This window comes from Cuculus canorus, chromosome 20 (genome assembly GCF_017976375.1).
Source record: "Cuculus canorus isolate bCucCan1 chromosome 20, bCucCan1.pri, whole genome shotgun sequence".
NCBI classification, from domain to species: Eukaryota; Metazoa; Chordata; class Aves; order Cuculiformes; family Cuculidae; genus Cuculus; species Cuculus canorus.
Window position 1 is genome coordinate 3,001,948 of NC_071420.1, and position 26,224 is coordinate 3,028,171.

A 26,224-nucleotide genomic window follows, 5' to 3' on the forward strand; every position below is an offset into this window, starting at 1 on the left:
AGAAGAATTCAAAGACACAACCTGAGATATTCCAGCACAACTGAGGCTCCCACTCAAGACTTGTTCTTGCCTCTGGAATCTCTTTAGTTACTGTAGTTGACTTGTTTCAAAGTTATGTAAGCAATATTAAGAACTTTGGTTTTAAACAGGCTACCAGTCAAGGAAGAGATCCAAAGCACACAGAGCAAGAAATTTACCTCCTTTCACCAGGAAAGTAATACCTTAGTGATGATATCTTTGAACTGGCCTTCTTTCCAAGCATCTGTTGGGTGATTCATCATTGTGATTATGGCGTTATCGTATTCTTCGTATTTGTCATACAAGAACACCAGTTCAGCCCAGAGATGGGCCTGTTCTGCAGCTCTCAGAACCTAAGCACAAGACACATTAGAAATTCCAGTTAACATTTATTGCTGATGGTGTCCATCAGTGCTCAGGCTTTAGTGCCATTAATAAACTCAAGAACTGCTATTGCAAAAGCTAAGGCACAGGCAATCCCAACAGATGTATTTTAAGTTAAATTTAAGCCCTCAGACTTTCACCTTGGGGATGTTGACTCTGGACCAGAACAGCTCCAAGTGCTCCCTCATCTTCTGTGGCTTGAATTTGGAGTAGAGAATTGCTAGCTCTGTAAACATCCCCATGTGTGCTCGCTCAAGTCCAAGCGCTGCTTCCAACATAGTTATCAGCTCTTCAAAGTAGCCACGATCCTAGGAGATAACAAACAGAGATGTTTCATATCACAAACCAACCCAACTTGATTTCCAGCACTGGACAGAGCTGCCATGAAAGAACTTAAGACTCTGACTGTAGAACAGGAGCTGGCTTAATTACCTGGTAATAGTTGATTAGTTCTTCCAGCTCATCTGCATGCACTACAATATGGAGACCACACATCTGGGCCAGGCGGAACTCTTTTCCATCAACACAAGCAAAGCAGACCTGGAATTGACAATCGCGTTATTGCTTATAAGCAAAACTGCAGCCTCTCCAGAAGCTTTGATGTCCCTTAACTTATTCAATCAGTAAGTTTACCTCTTTCCATGTGCGAGTACTGTTTGCTTTCCGAGCACCATCCACAGCTGCCTGGTATTCACCTAGGTGAACTAAAGTAGAGGCTAAACGGCCAAAGTTGGACACATTGTTATACAACAACTTAGCTGCTTCATACATCTTTTCATCATAACAGCGATCACCAACCTACAAGAGAGCATAAACAGGTTATTCTTGCAGCTTTTCAGTCAAAGGCTTACATAAAGTGTGTAGCATTCAAGCCATTAATAAAAAGGAAATGCCTTTGAAGTCCAAGATCTATCCGCATATCTAAAGAGACAGAAGTCCCCATATCCCTCTGGTCAGCAAGGTCTCAGGAGCCTGCTGCCGCGATTCAGCAAAGCCAAAACTCAGTCTCACTCACTTGCTGGATATGTGCATTGTTGGGTCCATTAATGAACTCCTCTAGCTCCGCTAGACGGTTTGTTTTAGCAAGAGCAAAGATTAATTCTGTTTCCACATATGACTCCCGGGCCTTCTTGCGTGCCATCTGGAGGTACTTCACCAGTTCTTCCCAGTTTCCTATAAAATGAGAGTTCAGAATGTTTACTTCCTGCTTTAAGAACACTTGTGCTCCAGCTGTACTACCAGCTCAACCCAGCTGGACACAAGTACTACTACAGCTACTCCCCAACACTCAAGACCAGCCTACATAACGCACACGCTGCATTAGATTAACGTGATCACCTTATGACAGGTCTAACTAAATAAATCCTGGTGTTTAACTTCACGCAATGACCTCCTTAGTAGTTCTGCTCCGACACAAGCCTCGAGGTAGCTAAAACAAGTAGTTATAAGACCATCGATTATCTGCAAAGGGAATACACTGTCTTTTCCCACTCACATTCAGGGCAGTTCTTTGAGGACCAGATTCCTCATCAAGACACAGCTTTAGCAGAACTGCAGTTTGAGCAACAAACCATGCAAAATTGCTGAGCAATGTTAACAGCAAAGATTTAAACAAAACTTAATCATACCACTGGCATTGGCAGCTTGAACAACTTCCATGTAGGAGGAAGGATCATCTGCTTTAATATACGAGTCAATTGCTTCCTTCACCATCCCTTTCTGAAGCTGTGCTTTAGCCAGCTGACTCCACACAGCAGGCTCATTGCAGCGTTCAGCAAATTCATACGCACGATCCAGGTTTCCAATGTGCTCTATTAATACCTAAAGAAAGGGTTACCATGATCAGCCACTCTCTATAAAGGTCAGTTTTACAAGACACTGAGCTACGTTCTATGTTAGTCCTTCAAAAGATCTAAAGTTGCTTTTAAAAACGGGACTACTCTGTACAACCCACACAGCACAAATGGTTTTATGCTTACAAAGCGTCACTTACTAAAGGGTTCAACATACGATGTTTGTTCTGCTTCACAATATGAGACCCTGAACAGCTCTGGTCACTCTCCTAATTGGTGTTATATACTGAAGTCACAAGTTGATAGCAAAGTCCTCATTCAAGGATGCACATACTGCAAGGAGTTACTACAGACCGAGATGTTAAGATACCTGTACAGCTGATGTGTTGACATCAAACTTCCTGAAGATAGCAAATGCCTCCTCAAAAAGCTCATTGCCGATAGCTATATTGGCTATGTCTGGAGCATCATAGTTATCCAGGCGATTGATGTACTCCATGACACGGGTGCGATCAGCCTTAATAGCCGTCAGAATGAGAAGGTTCTGCAGATTCCTAAATAGAGAAAGAAAGTATAAGTACACATCAAGTTAACAATCAAGAAATTCACCCTCCCCCCTGGTGAAAGCATTAGTTTTGACTTCACACACCTGTGCTCACTGAACACAGAGTTATCAAGAACTATTTTCTCCAGCAGTTCAATAAGCTCATTAGGAAGATCTGCAGTCATGAAGGCCTTCACAGTAACAGAGACTTCCTCAGGGTCTTGTGTCTCCGACAGTGCAGTCTGTACAACCTGTGGGCAGAATCAAGCCATTGACAAATCAGGTAAGTCAGGTACTAGTGAGTCAAGTTAGGACAGCAAAGGTTTTTAATGCTTTGTCAGTTATACCTGATCAATTAGCGGTCTTCTGTAAGGGTTGCTCTCCAGTAGTACGCTGGCCCACAGTTCAGGGTCTTTACGGCGAACTAAGTATCGAGAAAGACTTTTGAAGAGGGAGTTCTCATTGCAGACCTAGGGAAAGGCAAAAATTTATTCAGAGTGAAGTCACAGCTATTGAGCCTACAGTGGATGAGCTAATCGTATTGCAACATAGAATGGTTTGGGTTGGAAGGGACGTTAAAGCTCATCTAGTTCCAACCCCCCTGCCATGGGCTGGGAAATCTTCTACTGGATCAGGCTGCTCAAAGCCTCAACCAGCCTGGCCTTGAACACTGAACAAGCCTGCTTGAGACAGACTAGAAATCTCAGGCTTTGATACTTCCGTTAGTCTCCCATTCTAGGATGTCCATGGCAACCTCTCATTTCTCATTAGCTGCAAACCGATTCTATTACAAGTCAGCAGTTCCTAGCTTAATACTTTTAGGGAAATAAATGCTCTTGTCAGTTGTAAAGCTGAATACTTAACATATGATACGCAGGTTAGAGATTAACCCATGAGCCAGCTGCCTTGGCATACGTACATTAATAAGTTCCAAATCGCACTGTCCACGCTCATACGCCACACAGGCCAGGTGAGGGTCCCTCTTCTCACAGTACTTGCCGACAACGCGACTATCATAATAAGGATTCTCACGCAGGAATCTTTCTGGGTTGTTGTTGCTATCAATGTATATTTTGGCCAATGCATTGTGAGTTGCAGGCTCCTCACAACCCTCGTGAATTCTTGCTTCCAGCCAGGGCAGAAGCAGTTTCAGCCTAAAAGGAAGCAGTTTTCACATTAGAGAAGTTGAATAAATAAGCAAGCACCCACTTGCACAGTTTCTTCACTAGGGAACTCAGCTTCAGCGTAGGATAGAGCCAGTAACTAAGCTGATGTTACAGTGCTCCATTTTGAGCTGCATTCTGATTCATTATTGTAACAGCATAACCTTCTGATGCTGTGAAGTACACCACACTCTAGAGACACTCTGGAGGCTGCTTAAGAGATGGTCCCACATCGGCCAAGAAGTAAAGCTCACCCAACAGCAGCTTCTTATTACGTCAGTATCAGCTTTAGCTACGTAATGAGGACGTGTGTTGATGGATGAAGAGTATAGTAATTACTGGTTTGGCAGTTTTAAGAGACTTGTACAAGTTTAATACCTGTTTCTTTTCTCAACCTCTGCAACCAGCTCATCAGTTGAAAATTGACCTCTCACTACAAGGATAAGGTTCTTTATCACATCTTCAGAGCAATCCACATCAAGCAGTCCCCCAATAACAACAGGCAAACGGCTTGGATTCACCTAAACAGGATCATTGCAAGAAGTCAGTGTGTTGTCACACAATATAGTCATTTATATTTATCCCTAGAAGTACACACTAAGGCTACTTGTTAAGATTGACCTCTTCTTCCTGCCTTTAATCCCAGCTTCCTGACACTCTGGACAAGCTTGAAAATGAATTCTTCAGTCAACAGGAGTTCACACCACAGTTAGTGGCTCACTAATGCTCACTCCCCACGGGAAGCGCTCCTGAGCAAGCCAAAGTTTGTCCTTGAAGGAGGTATAAAGTAGAATTTTCCCCTCACCTAAAATGCCAGAAGTTTAAGTTACCTCAAGAACTTCAAAGTTATTCTACCAAGTCTTCCTCCTTCAATACATACAGAAGCGGGAGCTACTCCTCAGCTTGACTGTAGAATAAGAGATCTGACTCATGTAAGGGCTAACTTACCTGAGGCCACTAAGAGGTGTCGAAATGTCAGTCTCAAGGATGAGGCTGTTTGCAGAATACTTATAAACGTAATGTCTAGAGTCACATATAATACTAGAAAGATTGATCAGTTTGACTCATTAAAGACAAGGGGCAAGTTGTAACTTACCTTCTGTACATATATCTCAATATATTTTTGGAGATTATTTCGATACAAGTACAGCACCAAGTCGTGGACAAAGTCAAAGCGATCACATACAATGATGAGTGGCAACTGGTCCGTGAGTTTAGCTTCCTACAAAGAGAATAGTTTCAGTAATTTGGCTTTGCTCACAGGCTTCAGCAGACAAATACAGTCACTTAAACTGTTACACCAGCTGAATTTGGAAAGCCAAAATTCAACAGTCAATCCAATAATGAGAGCTTATTGTTCAACTAATTGTTTGCCATATGTAGCAAGTAGGAGTACTCACACCCACTTCAGGGCCTACAGCAAAAAGCTTTCTCAAGTTTAACCCTGCTCCTTTGCATGACAGAGAGTCTACAAAGTTTTACAACACAGTACTACTATTACAAGCCTAAGCTATAGACAGCATTTTTAGTTGCCGCTGGCTTTTGGTGTGCAGGATTAGCACTCTGGGATTTCAAAAGGAATTTCACCAAACTAAATTAAATTGTGGATTATTATGTAAAACATACACAGAACTGACTTCAAGTGCCATTTCTCTTATGATACCTCCTAACTATGGATTTAGAGAACAATAAGAATCAATCTAGTAGCAGTACTACTTAAATTGCTAATCTGATTAGGTATCTAGAAGCATTCCAACTTTCAGCACAAGGGTACAAAGGTTACAGTACAGAAGCTTAGTGTGTGGCATTCGGTATTCTGGATGCATATTTCAGACCACTTATTCAAACATGCACATCCCAGAATATAATCCTACATATAAATTACATTTAAGGACTTTACACAGGGAGGCCTGTACTGGGAGATTTACCTGGTACATGTCCTGCACATTCCAGACATGGAACAGCACAAAAAACAATAGCTTTCATCAGGAACTTGACAGCTTGATAACAACTTATGTGGCTTGATCAATTTACATACCTTACACCTTGGTGACACCAGGTCATTTTAATAGAATTCTCATTTGAAGAGTTTGGCCGTCTCCAGGTATGGTCAGCAAAATGTAAGACTATGCTATGTAACCAACAAACACGCAGGCAGGAACTGTTCCCAGATAGTTTTTCCCTCCCATGCTGTTTCTCAGATATTTCTGGTAGTGTTAGATCTCTCAATAAGCCCAGAATCTGAACTTGGAGCAGACCACCCTTTCCCACTCTTCAGGCGCATTTCAGCAATGCTCTGAATCCTAGCAGTAACAGGCAGTTAGCATGTATGTACACCGACTGGCACATCCTAGTAGAGCTGGACTGCGGTTCACTTGTCTGAAGTTTAAGTGTGTACAAGTACAATGAATGGCACGGATCTACCTTGAAATCTGAAAGCATTTATGGAATTAATTGACACTACTCATTTGTTGTTTCTGTAGTTACTCAGTTGAAGCTGTTCATGCTGGCAATAAGCATTAAGTTATGAACCCATTTGGCATTATGGTTGTTCTCAACCTTCAAGTTACCCACCTCCTATTTTACAGCAGGCATCTGTAACAAGTTCTAGATGAGCTGGTGCTACTGTAAGACTTCAAGAGTTCAAGCCAGGTTAACCTTAGTAAAAGCGGGAAGGAACTGATCTAACAGATTCTCTCTTTTTCAGATATTGTTCCAGGCTCAGGCTCTACTAGGAGGTACTGCTGACACGAGAGATACCTCTGCCTTAAGAGGACAAATGGATCCTTAAGTGCAAAGGTTAACACTCATCTGTATGTTCACAGAGCTGCCTCATTCTCCAGTAACACACACTATGTTTTATCAGAACCCCAAACGGGCCAAGACAGTCCAGTGCTACCCAGACATTACCTTGAGGAAGTTTTTAACGCGTTCTGGATCATAGCAATTACTTTCCCTGCAGATTCTTTCCACTTCTTTAATTTGCCCAGTCTTGCACGCAGCTTGAATATACTTGAAGTGCACATCTGGATCCTGGCTGAAGTTTACAATAGAGCCCAGGAAGTAAAACAAACCTCGAGAGAAACAGGCAACGTGTCATTCTACTAAAGCACTTGAGTTGGATCAACGTCAGCTTTTAAGCAGGCCTTTCAAGATACAATTACATGAAAAATTTAATCCAACTTACTGAAACTTACAAAGAATTGAAAAAAGATTCATTCACCAATTGTTCTACAAAAAACAGGTTGTCCTAGCTGAGTTGAGCCTGTGAGTTCCACTTGTGTTACACAAACCAGCGTGTTAGACACTGCTTTGACAAACACTAATGCATCCTCAATTGCTGCAGACTTTGTTAAAATATCCAGCATATGCATTCCATACACCCCCTAGACAGGAACAAGGAAAAGTTCAGAAAACCAAAACTAGTTGAGCCCAAAAGCTATCGCACCTTTCACTACAACAAGCACAAAGCGCAAAGGCTGCTTGCCACGACCCACAGCTAAAGGTCACTTAAAGGGATGCTACGTAATACTTGACTACTTCAGACAAGCGACTGCCAAGTCACTCAGACAAGATTGACATGTTTTTTGGAAAAACACTACACAGGCCGTCTATGCAAGAAACCCATCTGCAATAACAACTTATTCCTCTAACTATTCCCCAAACTCCAAGAGCGCAAGATTATGTTGTAGTCTCAGTCTTCAAGGAGGTTTTCTTCAAGACTTAGCAAGATGCTGTTCAGCCACACATCTGCAGAGGTTTGGCCCTTGACACACCACCACACAGACTAGACTATACACAGCTAGTCTTGCGTGAAGTACAAAAGCCCAAAATTCAAACACTACACAAATGCAAGATGAGCATTTTGGACAAAGGAAAAAGGCCAGCAGCTTCTTCAATTAACTTTTTAGGCTGGCTACAGCTCCAAGTGTTTTGGTAGCATTTCAGAAAACCAAAACATGCAACACTACTATTGGTGCCCCCTTAATGGTTTAGGTCAGCTTTCGAGACTGCTTTAAGGGATAGGTATTTAAGTGCAATATGGCTTTCTAGATTTCAGACAGATAGTCCTTCATATAAAATGTACAAATAAGGTGAGCACTAGCTCCTCTTTTCCTAGAGCAAGAACATGAACTTACCTTCAAAGCTCTTGAAGGACTCAAACAGCTCAATAAGTGACTGTGTTGACAGTTGTTCATGGTATTTTGAAGCTACTTGGACACAGATCTGCAGGTTCTGACGAATGTTAGCAGACAACATAGCACGCAGACACTCCAGAGAGTCTTCTACTGATAAGGAACCAAAATAATTCACTAACCACTGCAAAGACACAGAAGCCATTTTAGATCCAAGTAGAACACTCCACACTCTGAGGTCAAATGTTGAAAGCAATTATTAATTGCCTGACTTCTGCTAGATTCAGGATATTTGATCTCATACCTCAGGATTAAGAAGGTGAGTGTGAACTACTGCACGCTTGATGTCATACAAGTCTGTGAAGTGTTCGAGCGCTCTCTGTAGCAAGCCAGCTTTCTCACACAGCTGAGCTATGTGAGCCCGGTCATAATGAGTAAACATTTGGTTTCCCAGGATGGCATCTGCAACCTAGAAAGAATATTGAAAAGTTTCATTCAGTTTGTAAGCACAATCACTAGCATTTGATACGGACCACAATGCAGTGCCTGGTCTAGCTACAGACAAGCCTGATCCAGTCTAACTCAAAGCATACCTGAGGTGCATGCATGAGGTTCATCTCAAGTAAACGCGTTTGCAGGGGACCTTCTGAGGGACGATTATTCTTCAGTGCATCCAGCAAGAAGGCTGTACATTGCTGAATTAAATTATATTCCATAAAGACATCCACAATCTGCAAAAAAAAAATAATCAGGAGTTTGAATAGAAGCTGGAAGTATATTTAAATAACGTAACATCTAGTACAGCTTCCAAAGCTGAACTGTTTATCCTGGCATAGCACTAAGCAATTATTTAGTGTTCTTAAAACTAGGTAAGAAAAAACATTGTCCTGGTAAGGTAAATCCAAATTCATAGTTCAAAATTTCTCTCCAATGGTAAGAGTGTGGCTTCTCTTAACAATTTAAGGCCTTGAAGTTAACATTTCATAACAATAAAATTACTTACTTGTGTTATATCTGCAAGAGGCTCTTCATCTTGAACAAGCATTTGGGCAAACTGCTGTCCTTGATCAGGGCTGATTCTCATTACATTCCTCAGCAAAAATATCCAGTCTGGAGTATATCCAACCTGAAAAGATAATGAAAAGTAATAACTCAGCAAGAGCACAGGCCTTGTTAAATATAGAGCTCAGTAAAAGCTACCATCAGTAGCTTTCACAACCCAGTCAGGATATCCTCATTTGGAAAAGGCTACATAGGGAAGTAGGAAAGGATACATGTACAAAGTCTAGCAATAACTATTCATAACAAAACCTTAGGCCAAAGTAGGTACTACACAGGCTCTCAGATTCCTCAGCAATTAATTTTAACTGCTTTGGAATACACACTAGTTATTCTTAAATACAGGACAGATATAGCAATTTAATTTCCTCTCACCTTCTTAGCATACAGAACAATCTTCTGGACTTGTCCTGTTTCAGCAAAACACTGGATGACTTTGTTTGGAACGTTGGCTCTCAGATAGACACTAAGTGCTAGCGTAGGATCTACAGATTTCACAAGGTCTCCCAACTCCTCTGAGCATTCCAGCTGTTTAAAGATATAAATACAGTCAGTCCCCCCTAACAGTGCCACGCTGAAATATATTTCTACCTTCTTCCTCATTTGTCTTCCTTTAGGACTTCTCTTAAATAAAAAATTAAGAATGCTTGACAGCATTCTTTGTTTCAGCAGGAATCTAGTGAGCTCTGCTCTTACACTTTTGGGGAAGAGCAAAAGGTGTTTGTAAAGATATAAAGAATTAGGTGATACATTGTATCAGTAAGTTTCTACAGCTAATTACAGCTGTAACCACAGCTCAAAATATATGCAACTCAGTATCCAATGAAGTTTGAAGTGGCTGGGGAACTAATAGCCGGGGCTGGGAAGCTTTCCACGCTAAGGTCGCCCTGCTGTAATTTCAAGTAGAAGGAGGGCAGCTCTGTGCATTCGATTGTTTCTCTTGCAGTAATGTGGGTCACAGTTACAGGTAGAGTGAACACCTATTGCTTCACTGTTTGATCACGCTGATGCACTGGTGAGTAGTCCAGTTGAGTTTCCCAGGGACACAGAGAAAGGCTGTCAAGCAGTTATGTCCCTCCCTCTTCAGAGCTCTAACATCTACCCCAATTTCACCTTATCTTCTTTTAACCATTTTTCCAAGAGCTGTTTCCGTCCCTGCTGAAGCACTGGTCTGCAGAGTTCCAGCGACTCATACTTATTCAGCTGCCCTTGGTCAAGCAGAATGCCAAAGTATTGGAGCAAAGGGGAAGTCTGTCCCGGCTGAGCTGGAACACTCTGGAACCGCCGTATGGTGTCTGGAGTACGCAGGATTCCCTGCCAGAAATAGAGATGTACTTTAATTTTCTTTTCTGCTATTGTGGCTTGGCAAGAGTTTCTCCAGAAAGCTGAAGTTAGAAATGCTTGCTACAGTGACATTGTTTTGCCATTTTAGAGTAAGTAAGAAGCAGTATGGCTCAACATCACGTCAGACGCTGCCTTTGAGATGTTTTGACCAAAGATGTGCAATAGTAGCAATGCAGATTTAAGTTCAAGGCACTGTCCTACAGAATTAAGACACCATTGTCCTTGCAAGCAAATTCCTCTCATTTGAACTTAGCATGATCTTTACTCTTAGTCTGTGCTTTTTGTTCTGTTTGCAGGTGCAGCCTCAGCTGGAGGCTATCCTTTCATAACAACTTTTTAACCTTTGAAGCAATAAAGCTAAGTACCAGAAACATTAAATCATGTAGCCATGACTTCATCACTTACTCTCTTTCCCCCTTGGCGGGCTCCATGCAAGCTTTAAGATCTTCCAGCACACAATCAGTACGCTCAATGCATAGTGCACAGCACGTCAACTACTACAACATTAGGATAGGAGCAGTAACAAGATTCTGGTCTCGCCAGAAACTCACTGAGCACTCCAGAAGCAAGAAGCTTAAGACAGAGTTCACTACTGTTCTGAACATCGGTCTATTACCTTTGGGGCATTAGCTGCCACTTTTGCTGCCTCCGAATAGTTCCCTTGTGCAAACAGCGCATTGAATTTTCGGGCAAAGAGTTCCTCAGCACCTGCCAGGTTGTTGCGGACAGCCATTCGTAAAGCTAGGTCTGGATTCTGCAGCACATTTGTGATATAGGGAATAATATTCTCCTCTTCCACACACACTGACAGCACCTGAATAAATCACCAAGGAAAACTTCCAGTTAGTCCAAATCTAAGGGAGCCAAGGGCTAAGCTAACCTCTAAAAGGAAAGCTATGGCATACATGGAAAGCTTTCTCATCCCTCAATAACTGCAGTCTTGCCATTTTGTTCAAGAAACGGACCTCCAGTTAGAAAGAACCTCTACCATTCAATTACTGCAACAAGGCAGAGGATTAACAGTCAGTTTACACTGGGGTATTTACAGTGGTCAGAAATACATGGAGGTAAGAAATTCCTTTCTGTAACCTGTACTCAGCATCCTACACAACCAATTCTAGAGGATGAACTTCAAGTATTCTTGCTCGACAAGCAACAACATTCTAAATCAATTCACTTGAAAGGCACAGCTGTACAATGTCAGACTAAATGCATATGGAGATACAGTAGCAAGTTTTCTTTGGGGCTCAGAATGCTGTCAGACATGAGGTTTTCTGAACAGAGTTCAAAGTTAACATATTTAAGACTTCTACTAGCGTGTGCTCTGCAATACAGTATAATCTGACCCCAAAAGAGAGGTCTATTCTAGTTTTGTTCTCAACAACAGGACAGTGTTTAGATCACTGACCGCCATTACAAAACTCCTAAAATTACACAACTAGAACCTGAGTTGTAGCAGAAACTAGAAATCAGACAAGCTGCACTTCTGCTCAGCTCTCTGATACTGCCATATTCCTCATCCTATTATTCTGCCTTAATAACTTCTGAAAACTTTTAGACATTCATATAGATACCACAGTGTATCACTAAGGGCCAATGGGATTAGCTAAACAAGTGGTTTCCAGGCCAAGCCCCCTTACTTGTCCTTTTCTGTTTACTCCAATAATTCCAGCTGTTGCTTCATGCTGTGCAGTTACAAATATGGTCTCCCCACTGATTCTGTTCATGTAGATACAGGTGCCGGTTTCCAGATCATACAAGTGGATATAGCCATATTTTGTTATGAGAAACACCACATCATGCTTGTCACTGATCTGCAAAACAGGAACGCATTAATCAAATCTGGTATTGGATAAATGATCAATTACTTTTAAGAATTAGCAGTTGAACCATTTCAGGTCAACTAGAAGAACTGTTATATTTTTATATACTTGAGCAATATCACTGAAGAATGATGTTTTAAGAGCTTGAAAGGCAGTTAAATATAAACAAATATTAGTCCCCTAAATAAGAACAAGCTGCCTCTGAATGCCACATCAGCCTCCACATCTACTGCAGAAGCAGAAATCGCGCCAATTTAGTGCTAAGCCTCAGGTCTGTATATTGATCACCTGTCTACCAGTGCCCTGTTGGTGTCACGTCCACCAAGAGAAGCTGCAGACTTGTTCTTGTGCTTGTTTGCAGCTGTCATACCTGCATGGCAACAGGAAAGTCATTTTGCGCTTCAGGAGGAAAGAAGACATCCACCGCTTTCTTTGGAAATGGCTGATTCCCAGTAGGTGGTGTGCCAACTTCAATGATATGCAGCTGCACAATAGATAAGATTAGTCTGTTAGTTCTTGTATTTAATTTATGTAATAACAGATTCAACAATGAAGATATGGCAATTCTGTTATTGCTAAGCATTAATCCCAAACTGAAAGGCAAACTAAGTCAGTGTTCCTAAATATTTTCACTGATTAAGTGTGTGGCATACTGTATCCGCATACACAGATGAGTGAAACAGTCAAGTATGATCTTTAGTAAGTTTAAGGATTCAGCTAGGTGACTTTATATGCACTCTTTCAAACTTGGTTAGCATTCTACAGAGACAGTTCTAAAGACATTTCTCTGAATCTAGTTTTGGTTTCACTTTGTTTTAGCCCTCACAAAGTAGCTCAGACAATTCCAGTGTTAGTATTAGACCAATAGCTTGCCTTGTAACACTAGTGTTTAATTTTTTTTGCATCTGATAACTTCTAAATAAGTTAAGCCTGATACCAGGGATCAGCATCAAAGAAAGATTACAACAGCTTTTCCCCAAGCTTAGCCTGCGAAGCAGAGAGTCACATGTTTCAAGCAGTTAATTAGGCTGGTCATGACATGCCACCTCACTTCATGACTCAAACCAGGCTCCTGCTACATCAGGTATTCTCTGCCGTGAAGCTCTGTATGCACCAGTGTTCACATGCATTAGATATGCAGCATCCAGACTAACACATAGGCCTTCACTTTTTTCCTAAAGGCAACTTCGTGCATTAAACCATTTGTTTCCCTGAAAGCAACAATCAGGGTGAGTCATTAAAGGTTACAGCTTTAGAACCAAGGCTTACCTTACCCCCAGCTTGCCCTCTTACTGCAAAACAGAAGAGAGTGGATTCTTCAGCATTTCCTTCCATCTTGAACTGCGCAAAGCTAGCTGCATGTCCCTCAATGGGCTGTGACACCTTTCTATCTACAGAATATAGCTGCATCGCTCCCACAACACGATTTTGCTAGATAAGACAGAACAAGAGTTAGGAATAGCAGACACTCAGACAGTAATTTCATTTAATTCAGTGTTGGTAATTATGTTGCAACATCAAACTAAAGTCCCACACCATGCTTTCTGTTAACAAAGGCATCAATTAAAACTCTTAATCATGTACTAGTGTTTATACCGCTACTGTAAGATTTTGCTACACTTGTGGGTTTTGTTTTGAAGGTCAAAACAAGCGTTTACATTCCCAGTGTTTTAGGAAAGAAAACAAACATGTCAAGGAAAAAGAGACAAGCTCTGGACCCTCCCCACGGAAAAATACCTGTGCAGATATGCCAGTCAGCAATAGCCATTTCTGCTTCGCATCAGTGCGGTAGTTGATGATCTGGCAGCCAGCAAGACTAGAATGGCGATCAAACATTTTCACAGGCTGGGACTCGCCCTCCATGCTCCAATGGTAGACCGCGTTATCCGTTACAAGGGCAACAGTGTTCAGAGAGATCCACTTCCAGAAGGTGACATCATCCGTCATTGTATGAGCCTTCATTTTGCTCTTCATTTCAATGTTAAATATTTGAAGTGTTTTCCCAGCTAGAAAACACAACCTTGTTAGCCAGGTTGTAGTTTCCACTTGTTCCTTCAAGTACTGGTTAAAAGTAGAAGAGCTCTACTACGACATTAAAGCCTCATGACCTCCTTTAAGGAAATGCTATAATATACTGGCAGTACCTTCACTCATTAGCTATTACTTTTAACCAGACCATGCTCCTAGGGTTAATTTTACCAATTTGCCACTACTGAGCAATCAAACAGATGTGGAGAACAACTTGGTAAGAGACAACAACTTCAACTACATGAACAAGTTGTACAATACTTCACGTACATCAAAACTAGGTTACAATAACGCTGAATCTCTCAGAAGTTGTGAGGAGACCCATGCCAGCGTCATTAAAAGCTGTGTCCACATCTGTTTCAAGGATAAAAAAAGCACAACATGGGATGGTCAAGTTGGCAAAAGGCTTTTGTAATTCACTCTCATTAACCAAAACCCTGAAGATGCACTAATGGGATACACATAGCAGCTGGCTGCAAACCAGACTAACAGAAACCGTGCAAGGAAAGGCATCTACCAACAAGCTCTAGAGGTAAAAGCAAAACTTCTCTGAATTACACAGAATGGTGCATACATGTGTCCTGAACAGCCAACTGCTCCTGCTTCCTACCAGAGTTTTAACAATACAGTAGCATATAAGAAATTACTTCTTCCTATTGAGGAAATAAGGAAGGTTCTGACCAACTCCTACCAGTTTTAGGAGACAGCTGTTTAAGCACACGCTGGTGTAGCCCAACAGGAATATTAAAGATGGTGTGAAACTAGGCACAGGTCAGAATATGCGTTACAGTTACCAACTGCAACCCAGCTTGTCACAGTCAAAGTGCTCTATGGGCAAGTGCCTTCTCTCACCAAGGTTTAGTTTTGTTAGAAGCCACCAGGAGTTCAGCTACTGATACAAGATGCAGCGTTGGGAGTTTCCAGAGCTTGAAGATTGTCTAACTCAGTGTTTCTCAGCCTACAGGCTAGCAGACTATTTTCACATCTAGTGCAGCTGGAGCTTTAGGGTCAAGGGAGGCAACATTCAGGTTACCCTACATCTACGCAAGACATATTAAGGGGCAAAATCTAGACTTAAGTTGAAAAGGTCAGTCCTGTTGTTAAAAACCTTAGTAGCAAGATTGTGATAGATTAAGTACACTTTAAGTTCTTCAGTGGATTAATTTTCTGAATCTTAAGGATTCTCTTGTTTGGGAGGGAATTCTGGGCTTTCAGTTGCTTAACAACACTGTTCAGCCATGTGCACCACAGATCTGAGCCATTTGATTCTGCTTTCTCTTTCCCTAAGACAGGACGGAACTAGTACAGTCAATTGAGATAACTCACCATCTGCACACACAAGAAAGCATTAAAGTTGTGACAAAAGAGGAGCACAGTATTAAAGTCAAACTTAAATAACATTGAATACATACTAATCTTTCCATTAGCAATACAGGCATTTCTAGAGTGACAGTATTTAAGGCTTCTTGGGAAAAGAGATTAACACTTCTGGAGCCTCCAAAGGAATGCTTGTTCTCTGGATTGCCAGAGATACCAAGTTACCTGACCTTGGGCTTTATTCACCACACAAGTCTTCCCAAAACAGTTCTATTCTTCTTATCACTGACTGATACAATAAATATGCACAAACTGGCGCAGTGGCCTCTTCCACCAAGGCCAGGCTAAGACCTTCAGGAATATCTTTCCTCCTCCCCTGTCTTAGATTTCCTCTCTGTAAAAAGAGGCTTAGTTGATAGATCTTACACACTTCAGAGATCAGGACTCATTTTCCTCAGACGTTTCCAGACTTGAGGCTCCAGAAGCACCTTAAAGCCTAAACTTTTCTTCCAGCTCTCCCTGCTCAAAAGCTGTAAGCACCCCGGCTGAAGCAAGAGACTTCATTCTAACGATCAGCAAACAGCAGGAAGCCTCTGCTGAAGCTTACTGCCCAGCTGCCTTCAGAGGAACTGAAAATGCGCTAAACTTACGCTCCCATTAAGCTGTGGAAAACTGGTAAAGGATCCTCCCACATAAGTTGCCCAAGACTGAAGTCAGTCATAAATCAGTCTCACAAAGCTCTCCATCCATTTAGGATTTATTAAGATTTCCATACCTTTTAGTGCAATGACTTTACTGGCAGGGTTCATGATAGCACTGTCAGCTGAAATTGGTCTTCGAATAGGGTTGCTGGGATCATTCATGTCAATGATCACCACTTGAGCCTGTTCTCCAACTTTCTCTCTTATGCAGATGAACTTGTCAGACTCCATTGTGAGAGTGCTGAACCCGATGTTAGCTGGGTTGATTCCTAGATTTTGGAGCTGGAAGAGAAAAAAAAACTTAGCCTAAAGTATATACCCTGGTACGGCCACAAATAGCTTTTATGTAAGTCGCAAGAGATAATAGGCTTCATGTATCATTTTGCAACAATACGAACATGCTACCCAAAAATGGCACAGCACTCATTCTTGCCCATCTTCAATTAAGCCCAGCAGGCTTCCTGAAGAAGGCCTGCAGCATTCAAGCCCTTGTCTTCAAGGTCCATTTGCAACTCACCATTTTGAGAACTCCACATTCCAATCCTTCATGTGGTTGAAGGCACACAGAACCTGTCTGCTCCTGTTAGCTGTGCTAGAGTTGCAGCTTTAGTACTCACTCTCACCAGCTTTGGTCCCAGAACCCTACCTTGTTCCATTGAGCTTGGCAGCTATCAGTATTTCAAGCTTAACATCACGTGTGAGGCGTCTGAGCTTCATCTTTATCCTTGTAGAGTTAAAAAAAGCTACCTGTCTAGGAATTAGCCTAGTCCTGTCTCACAGCAAGGCCATATACCACCCAGGAGGCAGAGTGAACACAGATGAGATGGACACTACTGATACCAGAAATAGTAGCCATCCATAGCCATATGTTACACAGAAGATAATAAACCACCTCTTTTTCTGCTGAGCCACACAGTCTGCTCTGTAAACTTTTAAATGCTGCTTTTAAACTATGATTCTAGTACAGCTTGCAATAAAACACAGTCTAGTTAACACCATTTCACTGTGTTTGCAACAGGCTGGTGTACCCAGGACATCAGCAGTGAAAACAAGTTCACTCCATTTTTCACAGCGGTAATGCAGAACGGTTAGTTCACCTCACATGAGTGGGATACACCTTAAAAACTCAAGATTGGGTTTCTACTGTTAGAGGAGTTATCACTCCTAATACTTTAGATATTTTTCTTTCTAAGAGACTGTTTGAACTTCCAGCTCAAGGTCTACCAAGAAGGGCTAGACCTTCAAAGCTATTTAAGTGTTATTGTACTAGTCTGAAGAAAAACACTAAGCTCTTATCAGCTGTGCTCTGTACAAACTCCGAGGTGACCGCGCCTCAGCAGCTCTGTTCCTGCCTGCTTGAAGCTTCCGATAAAGGGGGTGTTTTACTCTACTTCCCCTTTGCCCGCGTTCAGACAGCACATGCGAGGAACAAGTAACTTCTAAGCCATGGCACACCACGTTAAGAGAGCGAGCTTCACAAAAAGCCCTTCAATCAATGATCTATATCACCCAGTGAATCAGGGCTGGCAGATCCTGGTACAGTCCAAGGCTGAGACTCAAATGCAAGTCAGTCTTAGCTCCTTGGGTCTGCTGAATTTCTAGAAGATGATTCAGCCTGTGTATGGTTCTCTGATCACACTGCTTTTAAGTCCTTTGTCCTAAAGGACATAATTTCATTGAAGTTATCTTGCTTTTTCAAGTAAGTACTTCACCATTTGAAGCTCTTCAGTCAGGTTTGAAAAAAATATGTTCAAGTTCTTTAATGTTTAATGTTTCACAATTAATAACAGAGTTAACACTGTTTTTATGGTAAATTTGTCTAGCTAGCTTTTCTTCTTCAAAAGATTGTAAGAGAGAGAAAACTATAAGCAGAACAGGTTCAAATGTAGTTGTTGAAGCTAGGCAGCAAACTAGTTACCACAGCTGACCAGCTGAAGCTGTTCTTCTGCAGCAGAATACTAGCATTTCCTGCAGCTTAACACAGTGAACAGCTTCATTCAAAGACAGCTCCCTTTGCATCCATCCACCCGACAATAAATCCAGGAAGCTTTCATGTGAGACAAGTGTTCTATCAGCTCTCTCAAGAGAAAATTGCCTTTGTGCTACAGCTACAGGAATCAAGCCCTACCTCCCTGACAGATCAGAACTCTGTTACTAGAATTTTGGTCAGAGTCCAACAAAGAACCTGACCATGCATTCTTCAGCAACATAGATTCACAGAGAACATTTCAGATTTAAATTCAATTCCCCATTCACAGGTTTGTTTGGGTAGTGCTGTCTAGGCCTGAGACTCTGGTATTTGTACATCAGCAGGCAAAGCTGCGTGCAACCCAGTCACATCCCTGCAGGCAGAATGGGTTTGAAGATGTCAGGGTTTCATCTGGTTGAGCTGGAGAGACCTACTAAGATATGGCATTTCCTTCTGCTAGGGCTGCAAGCTTAACAAGTGCAAAATCATTTACTAAGCAATCAATTCTCTTGTTAATTTGTCAGAGGAGGGTGGTTTCAGAGTGTCAAGTACCCCACCTGGCAGTAACTCACCGCACTATACGCCAACAAACACTGTCAACAGAACAAAACAAAGAAACAAGTCCTAGCAGATGGCAGACCTCCTAGGGAGGCCAAGATGTAACCACGGAATCCAAGTTGCTTCGATATTGCAAACCAGATTTAACATAATCATGATCAAGCTCCCATCTGCCAGGTGTCAAGCCTGAGGTATCCCAGGCCTAGTTAGTGGTGGAAAATGTGGTCTTTCTTAAGTTTAAGACAATTTCCAAAGGTGAGACATTTCTTCGAAAAGGTTTAGACTGACACTGGAGCTCTAAAGAAAGCCTGGAGTTTTCTGATGGAGGGACGACCATCAGTGAGGCCTCCAAGTGCACAAGCTCCCTCTGCTAACATTTCATCTTTTAATCTCAACAGATCCATCGCATGAACCAAGTTTGCTTCAGGCACTGAGAAGGGAACTTCACTCTATCCATGCCAATCACTGCGTTTAACTACACAAAAATGTTCCCAGCGAAGAGCAGCACTTGCTTTGCTCAGCTGGTGAGGCTCATGGTAACTTCTCGGCTGCACTCGGACCTGATGCACAGAACTCTTGAGAGTATGGATCATTCCCTGGAGTACAGGTTATTTCCTTCCTCAATCAGGCTAAAGTTCAGGTGAGTGAGGCAGCAGTGTTTATAAAGCTCAGCAAAGTAAACTGAGACTAAGATTACTATTGGGGAACATGACAGCAGGTACTTCTTTGGAGGCTTTTATCCTGTCAACTTTAATATTATTCTACGTACTAATCCTGGGTTTATGGCAATTTTTCTACCCCTTCTCCTCCTACCATAGAGGAAAAAACCCAGGCATTTAATATTGCACATTTAGACCCACTGCCTTTCACCAATTCAGCAAAGAGTTTAAAAGACTAGGGGAAAAAGAAGGAATTGTAAAATACTCCTACATTATACTACAAAAACCACTTCCTTGACTTTTAAATAGATACGAAGGCAGAACTTGCAAGCTATGCTTGGACCACCAATTTAGAGTTCAAGCTGTTTAACATCAGCACTTGTTGGAAAGTTCAGTTATACAAGTCTCCTGAAAGCACGCTGAGAAGAAAGTGTGCTGTGAAGTAGCTGTTCCATTAGAGCTGAACCATGAAACAGGCCACCAGAGACAGCAGCAGCTCTTCTGTTCATCAGAGATGTCACCTTGAAGGACTCATCTAACCCAAGGCCGGACACTTCAGACAATTGCAGGTTGTACCAAACCATCAAATTCTATGACTACATCTATCTGAACAGTGTTGAGAGATGAATCATCATAATATGGCAAGTGAATATCTAATTAGCAAAATTATTTGTTCTACTGGAAGATAATTCAAGTACCTTCTTGGTAACTTACCCAGAGAAGTTGTCACATTACATGCATGTTTGACATCAAACCGAACAGCAAAACTGCTGACAAGAGTCTCTTTGTTGACCCCTTCCTGGAACACTCGCTTTCTTGTGGCAGTTTGCTTAGCTGTCAAATAATTTCTCCTTGCCTACGAGGAAGGGCACGGAACTGCTGAGCACGCGTTTTACCTCGACTCTCACACTCAACAGGATATAATCACGGTTCCTGCAGCCACAAGCAGCTGCTTAGTCTCTGCCCAGAGACGCCTTATCTACATGCAGCTAAAAGTCACGTAGCTGGGAAATGCCAGTTAATAGAAGAATTCCCAGTCTCTGGAGAAAGCATGATGCTCCTTGACATGCAGTCACATTAGCTGTACTGCAAGGTCACGCTTTACTGGGCTTGGATTGAACAAGGTAGACACCAGGCCACCCATTTAGTTCCATAAATGAAAATCAGCATAGCAAACTTCAGTTGAGCGAAAGATTTGTATCTGTGCTGATCTGTTAGAGTCATCGACTGCAGTTCTCTAACACAGGAATCCCACAGCCAATCAATGGCTCCAAAGCCCTTCAGGTTTACCCATGCAAGGTAAGAGCTGCAGCTTGTGACAGGCTGGGAAGTGACATTTTCAACAGATAAGAGACCTCTATCATATTCAAGAGCTCTTCTATTTCTGTCTCCTTCCCATTTTCTGCCCTCAACAGGCAGAGGCAGCCATCCGGTCTCAACAGCCACAGATGTGCTGTGTGAACCACAGCTGAGACCAGACCTGCTGAACCTTGGGTTCAGAACCACTGGCTGCCACTACTGACCGTCGGTGAAGCCCCCACAGTCCCAGCCTGAAGCACTACAGTGGTGCCACCAAAACAAGCAGGCCTGTTGACTTCAGTGCCTGCTGCGAGGGACATGCCAAGAGGAACAGCTTATAACCTGCTTAACTAATTGTTCCTATCCAATTAGTTGACACACACACACACACTCCTCAAGTCACTTCAATTCTTCACAGCATTCTGTTAGAGATCTTCCCTCTGCAAGCATACTCTGAGCTCAATGGTTGTAGAAATCAGGATCCACTAAGAAGCAGAGGGCAAGAAACCCACCAAAGCAGCATCAGGCACAGCAGTCCTCTCCAATTCAAAAAAAACCCCAAAAAACCAAAAAAAACCCCAAAAAAACCCACCAAACCACCCCAAAAAATCCAACCAACTCAGCTGCTCCAAATTAATGCTGTTATAGTAGAGCTTTAGCAGTTCAGGATATATTAAACTATCTCACTGACAGCACAATACGTGGAAGCACTTTGTTGTTTCTCATTGTTAGAGTTAAGTAGTAAAGGTACATATTTTACTACACGATGCCTCGACCACCCAGTTTTGTTCAGTTAGCTCTCTGGCATAGTGAGCTACGATTCTGAGAGCTTCACCACACTAGAACAGCACAGTCACTTCTCAGGTTTGCTCCATCAGTGACCAATAGATACAAGAACCCTTTTTCCTGTTTAAAAGCATAGTTTTGTCCCAGCATCAAGCACTCAGCAGAGCTGACAGGTTTTTTGCTGTCTAGACAAGTCTGCAAAATAATTGAATTTTTTAAAATCTATTTAGGTTCAGAAGCGTATTTATTAATGCCTTAAGCCACACCAGCACAGTGGTGTGCCTGCTCCAAATTAAATTTTTATATATTTCATGGTAGTGTGGCCAAGTTAAACGGCAACTACATTTCGCCACCCGCTAACCTGTCAGGTTCCTGCTCATTCATCAGGAATGCATCATCTCAGAAAAGCTCCATGCACCTACAAGAGTAAGCAGTTGTATTTCACTTTCACCTTGAACTACAGAGGCACCAACTTATGGCATCCCTAACACCTGGACAGGAGCAGCCAGACTTGCAATCATTCGACATACTGAACCCTGATCTCCCACCACATGCCCACTGACTGCTTCCTCATGGCTACCTTAAAAAAAAAAAAAGTAGCACTATAAAGTTTTATAACACAAGTCTGGTAGTTTTGATAGTACGGGAATCAATTTTCTCCTTGGGAACTCCCAAGGAGAGAGTTTCTCAACAACGTGTTGATGTTCTTCTGTGGAAAGGCGGGCATGTCCAACAGACACAACAAGGATAACAGCCTGTGTATTTGCAGCTGCTGAGATTTCAGAACTATGCAATGGGACCCAAACAAACAGGCTACGGAGCTCAACAATACATTTTGGTTTTAGACTTCGCTTAGTGAATATCCAGAGAGTTTACTTGGCCCTCATCAGCTAACTACAAAGAGTAGATCTTGAGCTCCAAGAGCAGATACAAAGCATGCTGTACTCAGGAGATGAGACATTCAAAAGTACAACAGCACGGGTCTTCTAGAGCCTTTAACTCTTCATTCCCGTATCACCTCGCCAAGATTCTGACAGCAACAGATAGTGCGAGTGTCCTCGAGCAGCGCAACACAGAGTGCAGCTGGGCTGAGCTGGAGATCAGGACAAACTTTGTACAAACAGCTACTTGACCATTTTCTGAGCTGCAGCAGCGGATCCATGGAGAACTAGTATCTCACCACATCTACTGCTGACTACCAGTCCTTGAGATTAATTAAAAGCAACTTTCAATAACAGCCTCCCAAAGACTTTCCCATTTAAACCCATCAAACGCCTTGTTATGAACAGGGCTCCGGTTGGGTACCTTGTCTTTTGCTAAGCATCAGCTGCAAACTTGCAAGTGTTGCACAACACTTGTACAACAAGTCTCCTAGACAATGTAGGTCAGGCACGGTTCAAGAAGTTGTATTACTGAGTCTGAGGACCTCCTGTGAACAGCCTGGAATACACTAAAGCAGTTCCACACAGCAAAAGTACAGCGATATCCATGTTTCTGCTCTCAAAGTTTACTCCGATGGCATGTCAGAAATTTTAGCAGGGAAGCAGAACTGCCAAGAATTCAAATTCCTGTGAATTTTTTTCAATTAAATAAAAAGGGGAAGTTCATCAGGTACAACAAGCGGAGGCGTTACGGGCAAGAGCCACGTGTGCATCAGCTCAGAAGGCTGGACACCCGGTCTTACAAAAGATCAGCTCATATATGCAGTTGGAAAAGCTCCCAATTAAGCCAGTGCTCTATGTTAAATAGGAACAGGGGAAAAAATACAAATAAAAATACAAATAAACAGATGAATCGGTCTGTAGTCAGACCAGTCATGTTCCACAATAGTGCTGGCCTGAAACCTCTCAGCACTTGTGGAGTGAGGCAGATGAGTTCCCTTATGTAATAGTACTCATGTCATTAGAGACCTGGCAGTGGATCACGTGCGATGTTTGTACCTTAAATAATGTATCACAGATGCATTTTCACGCGACTTTGTTTAGAGCTGGGCTGCCCAGAGGGGTCAGTGTCACCTGAGCATACAGAACCCTCTCCATATCTGGCTCTAAGCTATGCCACTGTCAGGGGAGAGCATCTGCTCAGAGCCGCAGCTCGCGCCAGCTCACGAGATTCTCGTGTCAGTGCTGTTCTCTGAAGAGGATTGCAGGGCTGCACCCAAAATGTGAATTTGGGCCTGGTTTTAAACTTAACATTGAAATAAAATCATTCAATGCTCACAGTTAACTAGCTAGATTAAAACTAATCATGGTAGCATTTTTCAAATCTAAATATACCACTACGGACAATGATAATTTACACAGTAAAATGAGTATTTTGTAATTACCCTTTTAACAAGGTGCCTAGAAATTAAAATTCTATCCATTTAGCTTAGAAAAAAGGCACTACGAGTCACGCAAATCCATCGCTGCGTTAGTGCCCACCACAGTCCCAGTCAGCCAAGCACAACCCACACACCGAGGCTGAAAGGACAGGGAAGCTGCAGACTGGTTGCCAGAAGCCCCTGTCTGTCTATGTAAGTCGATGTAACGAGTTCTCCTCAAGGAACACTCCTCAGTGGCGAAGCCAAACTTAACACCATCACAGCCGCAGCGACTCAGGAAGCAAAGCATAGCTCGTAGTACTTCGCCCTATAGCTCTGTCGGATAGGAAGCACATTGCACAACTGCAGTATTGCTTTCAGACTCCCTCCTGCACTCTGGTTTCACCCAGAGACACCAAAGGTGCACGCTGCTTGGAGAAGGTAACCTTGCACACCCGTAGCGGGGCAGCTTTAGAGTTTGTTACCAGCTCCTTCAGAAGGGAGCGGTAAAGAAACTAAAGGCCATCACTCGGAAATAATCCACGAGCGTGTGGTTATGATTTAATGACTCCCGAACAGAGGATTTGTTCGAGGCCAGCAGATGCGGTGCGGACCTGGCGCTTCCGTGCCTGCGCTGCCACAGCTCTGCTGCAGGACAGCCTGCGGCAGCTTCCACATCTCACCGCAACGTGGGGGTTTTGCCGCACGGAAGATGGCATCATGAGCCAGGACGTCGATAAAACGATTCATTAGCTCCTTACAGTCTTAAGAAGCCTTAACTTCATTGACAAAAAGTCATAATTAAGGAACACGGAGGCGGATCGGCTATCTCCTCCAGCGGCGCCCCAAGTGCGGGATCCCGCACGGGGCGGGATTTCATCCCCCCACGCCCTGCAAGTGCGGGATTTCACCACTCCACCTCTCCACAAGTGCGGGATTCCCATCTCTCTCCCCCCCCCCCGCCCCTTCCTCTTCCCATTGGTGTGGGATGTCCGTCTCTCTGCCTCCCCGCAGGTGCGGGATTCTCGTCCCTCCCTCTCCCCGCAGGTGCGGGATTCCTGTTTCCCTCCTCCCCGTTTCTCTCTCCCTATAGCGGCGGGATTCTCGTCTCTCCCCCTCCCCGCAGGTGCGGATGCCTGTCTCTCCTCTCTCCCCTCTCCCCGCGGGTGCTCGATGCCCGTCTCCCCCCCCCCCCGCAGGTGCGGGCTCCCAGCCTCTCCCGCCGCGCCTGCCCCTCACAAAGGTGCCCTTCGCGGCCGGAACGGCGCTGCCTGGGCCCGCTGGGCCCTCGGGGCTGGGGCCGCCTCACGGCCCTGAGGGCGGACCCACGGCGCCCTCCCCCCACACCTTCCGCGCCCACCTGGAGATGCTCCTGGAAGCGGATGGGCAGGATCTGGGCCATGGCGGCGGCAGGCGGGGGCTCCAGTCCGAGGCCGGGCCGAGAGGGGCAGCGGGACCGCAATGGCGGCGGGCGGGGAGCGGGGAGCGCCGCGCCGATCCGGAAGCTGCCCCCGCCGGCGGAAGGATACACGGACACAGGAAGGGGCCCGCCCGCACCTGCCGGCACCGGCCTTAACTGCGCCGGCCGCGCGGAAGGATCCCGAAGGGCGGAGTGACTCACACCCCGCTGGGGCCAATGGGAGAGGCGGAGGGATCCGCAGGCGGAAGGGACTATTTCGAGCCTCTTCACTCTTCCCTTCCCGGCCTTTTTTTTTGCCACATCATGCGACCGACGGCCGGGTGCGTCACTTCCGCCCCTCGGGTCACGTGAGGAGCAGCGCGGCCGGGGGGGGCCCGAGGCACCGAGCGCCTCTCCCGGGGGCTGCAGCAGCCCCGGACCCGGGAGGGGCTCGAGGCCTCTTCCATGGAACGTGGAAACGCTTCGCTGTGAGGGTGGGGGGGGCCTGGCCTAGGCTGCCCGGGGCAATCGTGGCTGCCCCTTCCCCGGAGGGATTCCAGGCCGGGCTGGATGGCGCTTGGAGCCCCTGAGCCAGTGCGTGGGACTGGGTGGGCTTTGAGGCCACTTCCAACCCAAACCATTCCATGAACACTGTTAATGAGTACAGTAGTATAATGAAACTTCGTGCTTCTGCCTGTGTTTATTAACTCCTGCTTTAGCTCCAGCCCAAGAACAGGTAAAGCTTCACTGGTTTTACTGGCGTGACCAGCAGGAACAGGGAGGGGATTCTGCCCCTGGACTCGGCACTGGCGAGGCTGCACCTCGAATCCTGTGTTCAGTTCTGTTCCCTCGCTACAAGAAGGATGTTGAGGCTCTGGAGAGGGTCCAGAGAAGAGCAACAAAGCCAAAAAAGGGGCTGGAGAACAAGTCTTACAAGGGGCG

General features: G+C 43.9%; 1 protein-coding gene across 2 annotated transcripts in view; it reads right to left on the bottom strand.

Annotated features, from left to right (window-relative positions):
- The window catches only part of CLTC (clathrin heavy chain), a 33,211-nt gene extending 7,730 nt beyond the window's left edge, over positions 1-25,481 (bottom strand). The window contains exons 1-26 of one of the 2 annotated variants that reach the window (XM_054084926.1): positions 25,244-25,481; positions 16,385-16,592; positions 14,002-14,270; positions 13,534-13,695; positions 12,635-12,748; positions 12,082-12,255; positions 11,058-11,255; positions 10,211-10,411; positions 9,473-9,625; positions 9,042-9,164; positions 8,632-8,769; positions 8,343-8,507; positions 8,042-8,222; positions 6,813-6,976; positions 4,999-5,124; positions 4,281-4,423; positions 3,659-3,893; positions 3,087-3,209; positions 2,845-2,990; positions 2,566-2,749; positions 2,031-2,223; positions 1,418-1,575; positions 1,036-1,200; positions 835-942; positions 543-710; positions 222-371 (exon numbers count right to left, since the gene is read on the bottom strand). In XM_054084926.1, the coding sequence (XP_053940901.1) occupies positions 222-371; positions 543-710; positions 835-942; positions 1,036-1,200; positions 1,418-1,575; positions 2,031-2,223; positions 2,566-2,749; positions 2,845-2,990; positions 3,087-3,209; positions 3,659-3,893; positions 4,281-4,423; positions 4,999-5,124; positions 6,813-6,976; positions 8,042-8,222; positions 8,343-8,507; positions 8,632-8,769; positions 9,042-9,164; positions 9,473-9,625; positions 10,211-10,411; positions 11,058-11,255; positions 12,082-12,255; positions 12,635-12,748; positions 13,534-13,695; positions 14,002-14,270; positions 16,385-16,592; positions 25,244-25,285 (4,191 nt within the window). In that variant the 5' untranslated portion in view covers positions 25,286-25,481. The remainder of the gene's footprint in view (positions 1-221; positions 372-542; positions 711-834; positions 943-1,035; positions 1,201-1,417; positions 1,576-2,030; positions 2,224-2,565; positions 2,750-2,844; positions 2,991-3,086; positions 3,210-3,658; positions 3,894-4,280; positions 4,424-4,998; positions 5,125-6,812; positions 6,977-8,041; positions 8,223-8,342; positions 8,508-8,631; positions 8,770-9,041; positions 9,165-9,472; positions 9,626-10,210; positions 10,412-11,057; positions 11,256-12,081; positions 12,256-12,634; positions 12,749-13,533; positions 13,696-14,001; positions 14,271-16,384; positions 16,593-25,243) is intronic. The other variant, XM_054084927.1, reaches the window with a different exon arrangement.
- Positions 25,482-26,224: the final 743 nt, after the last annotated feature.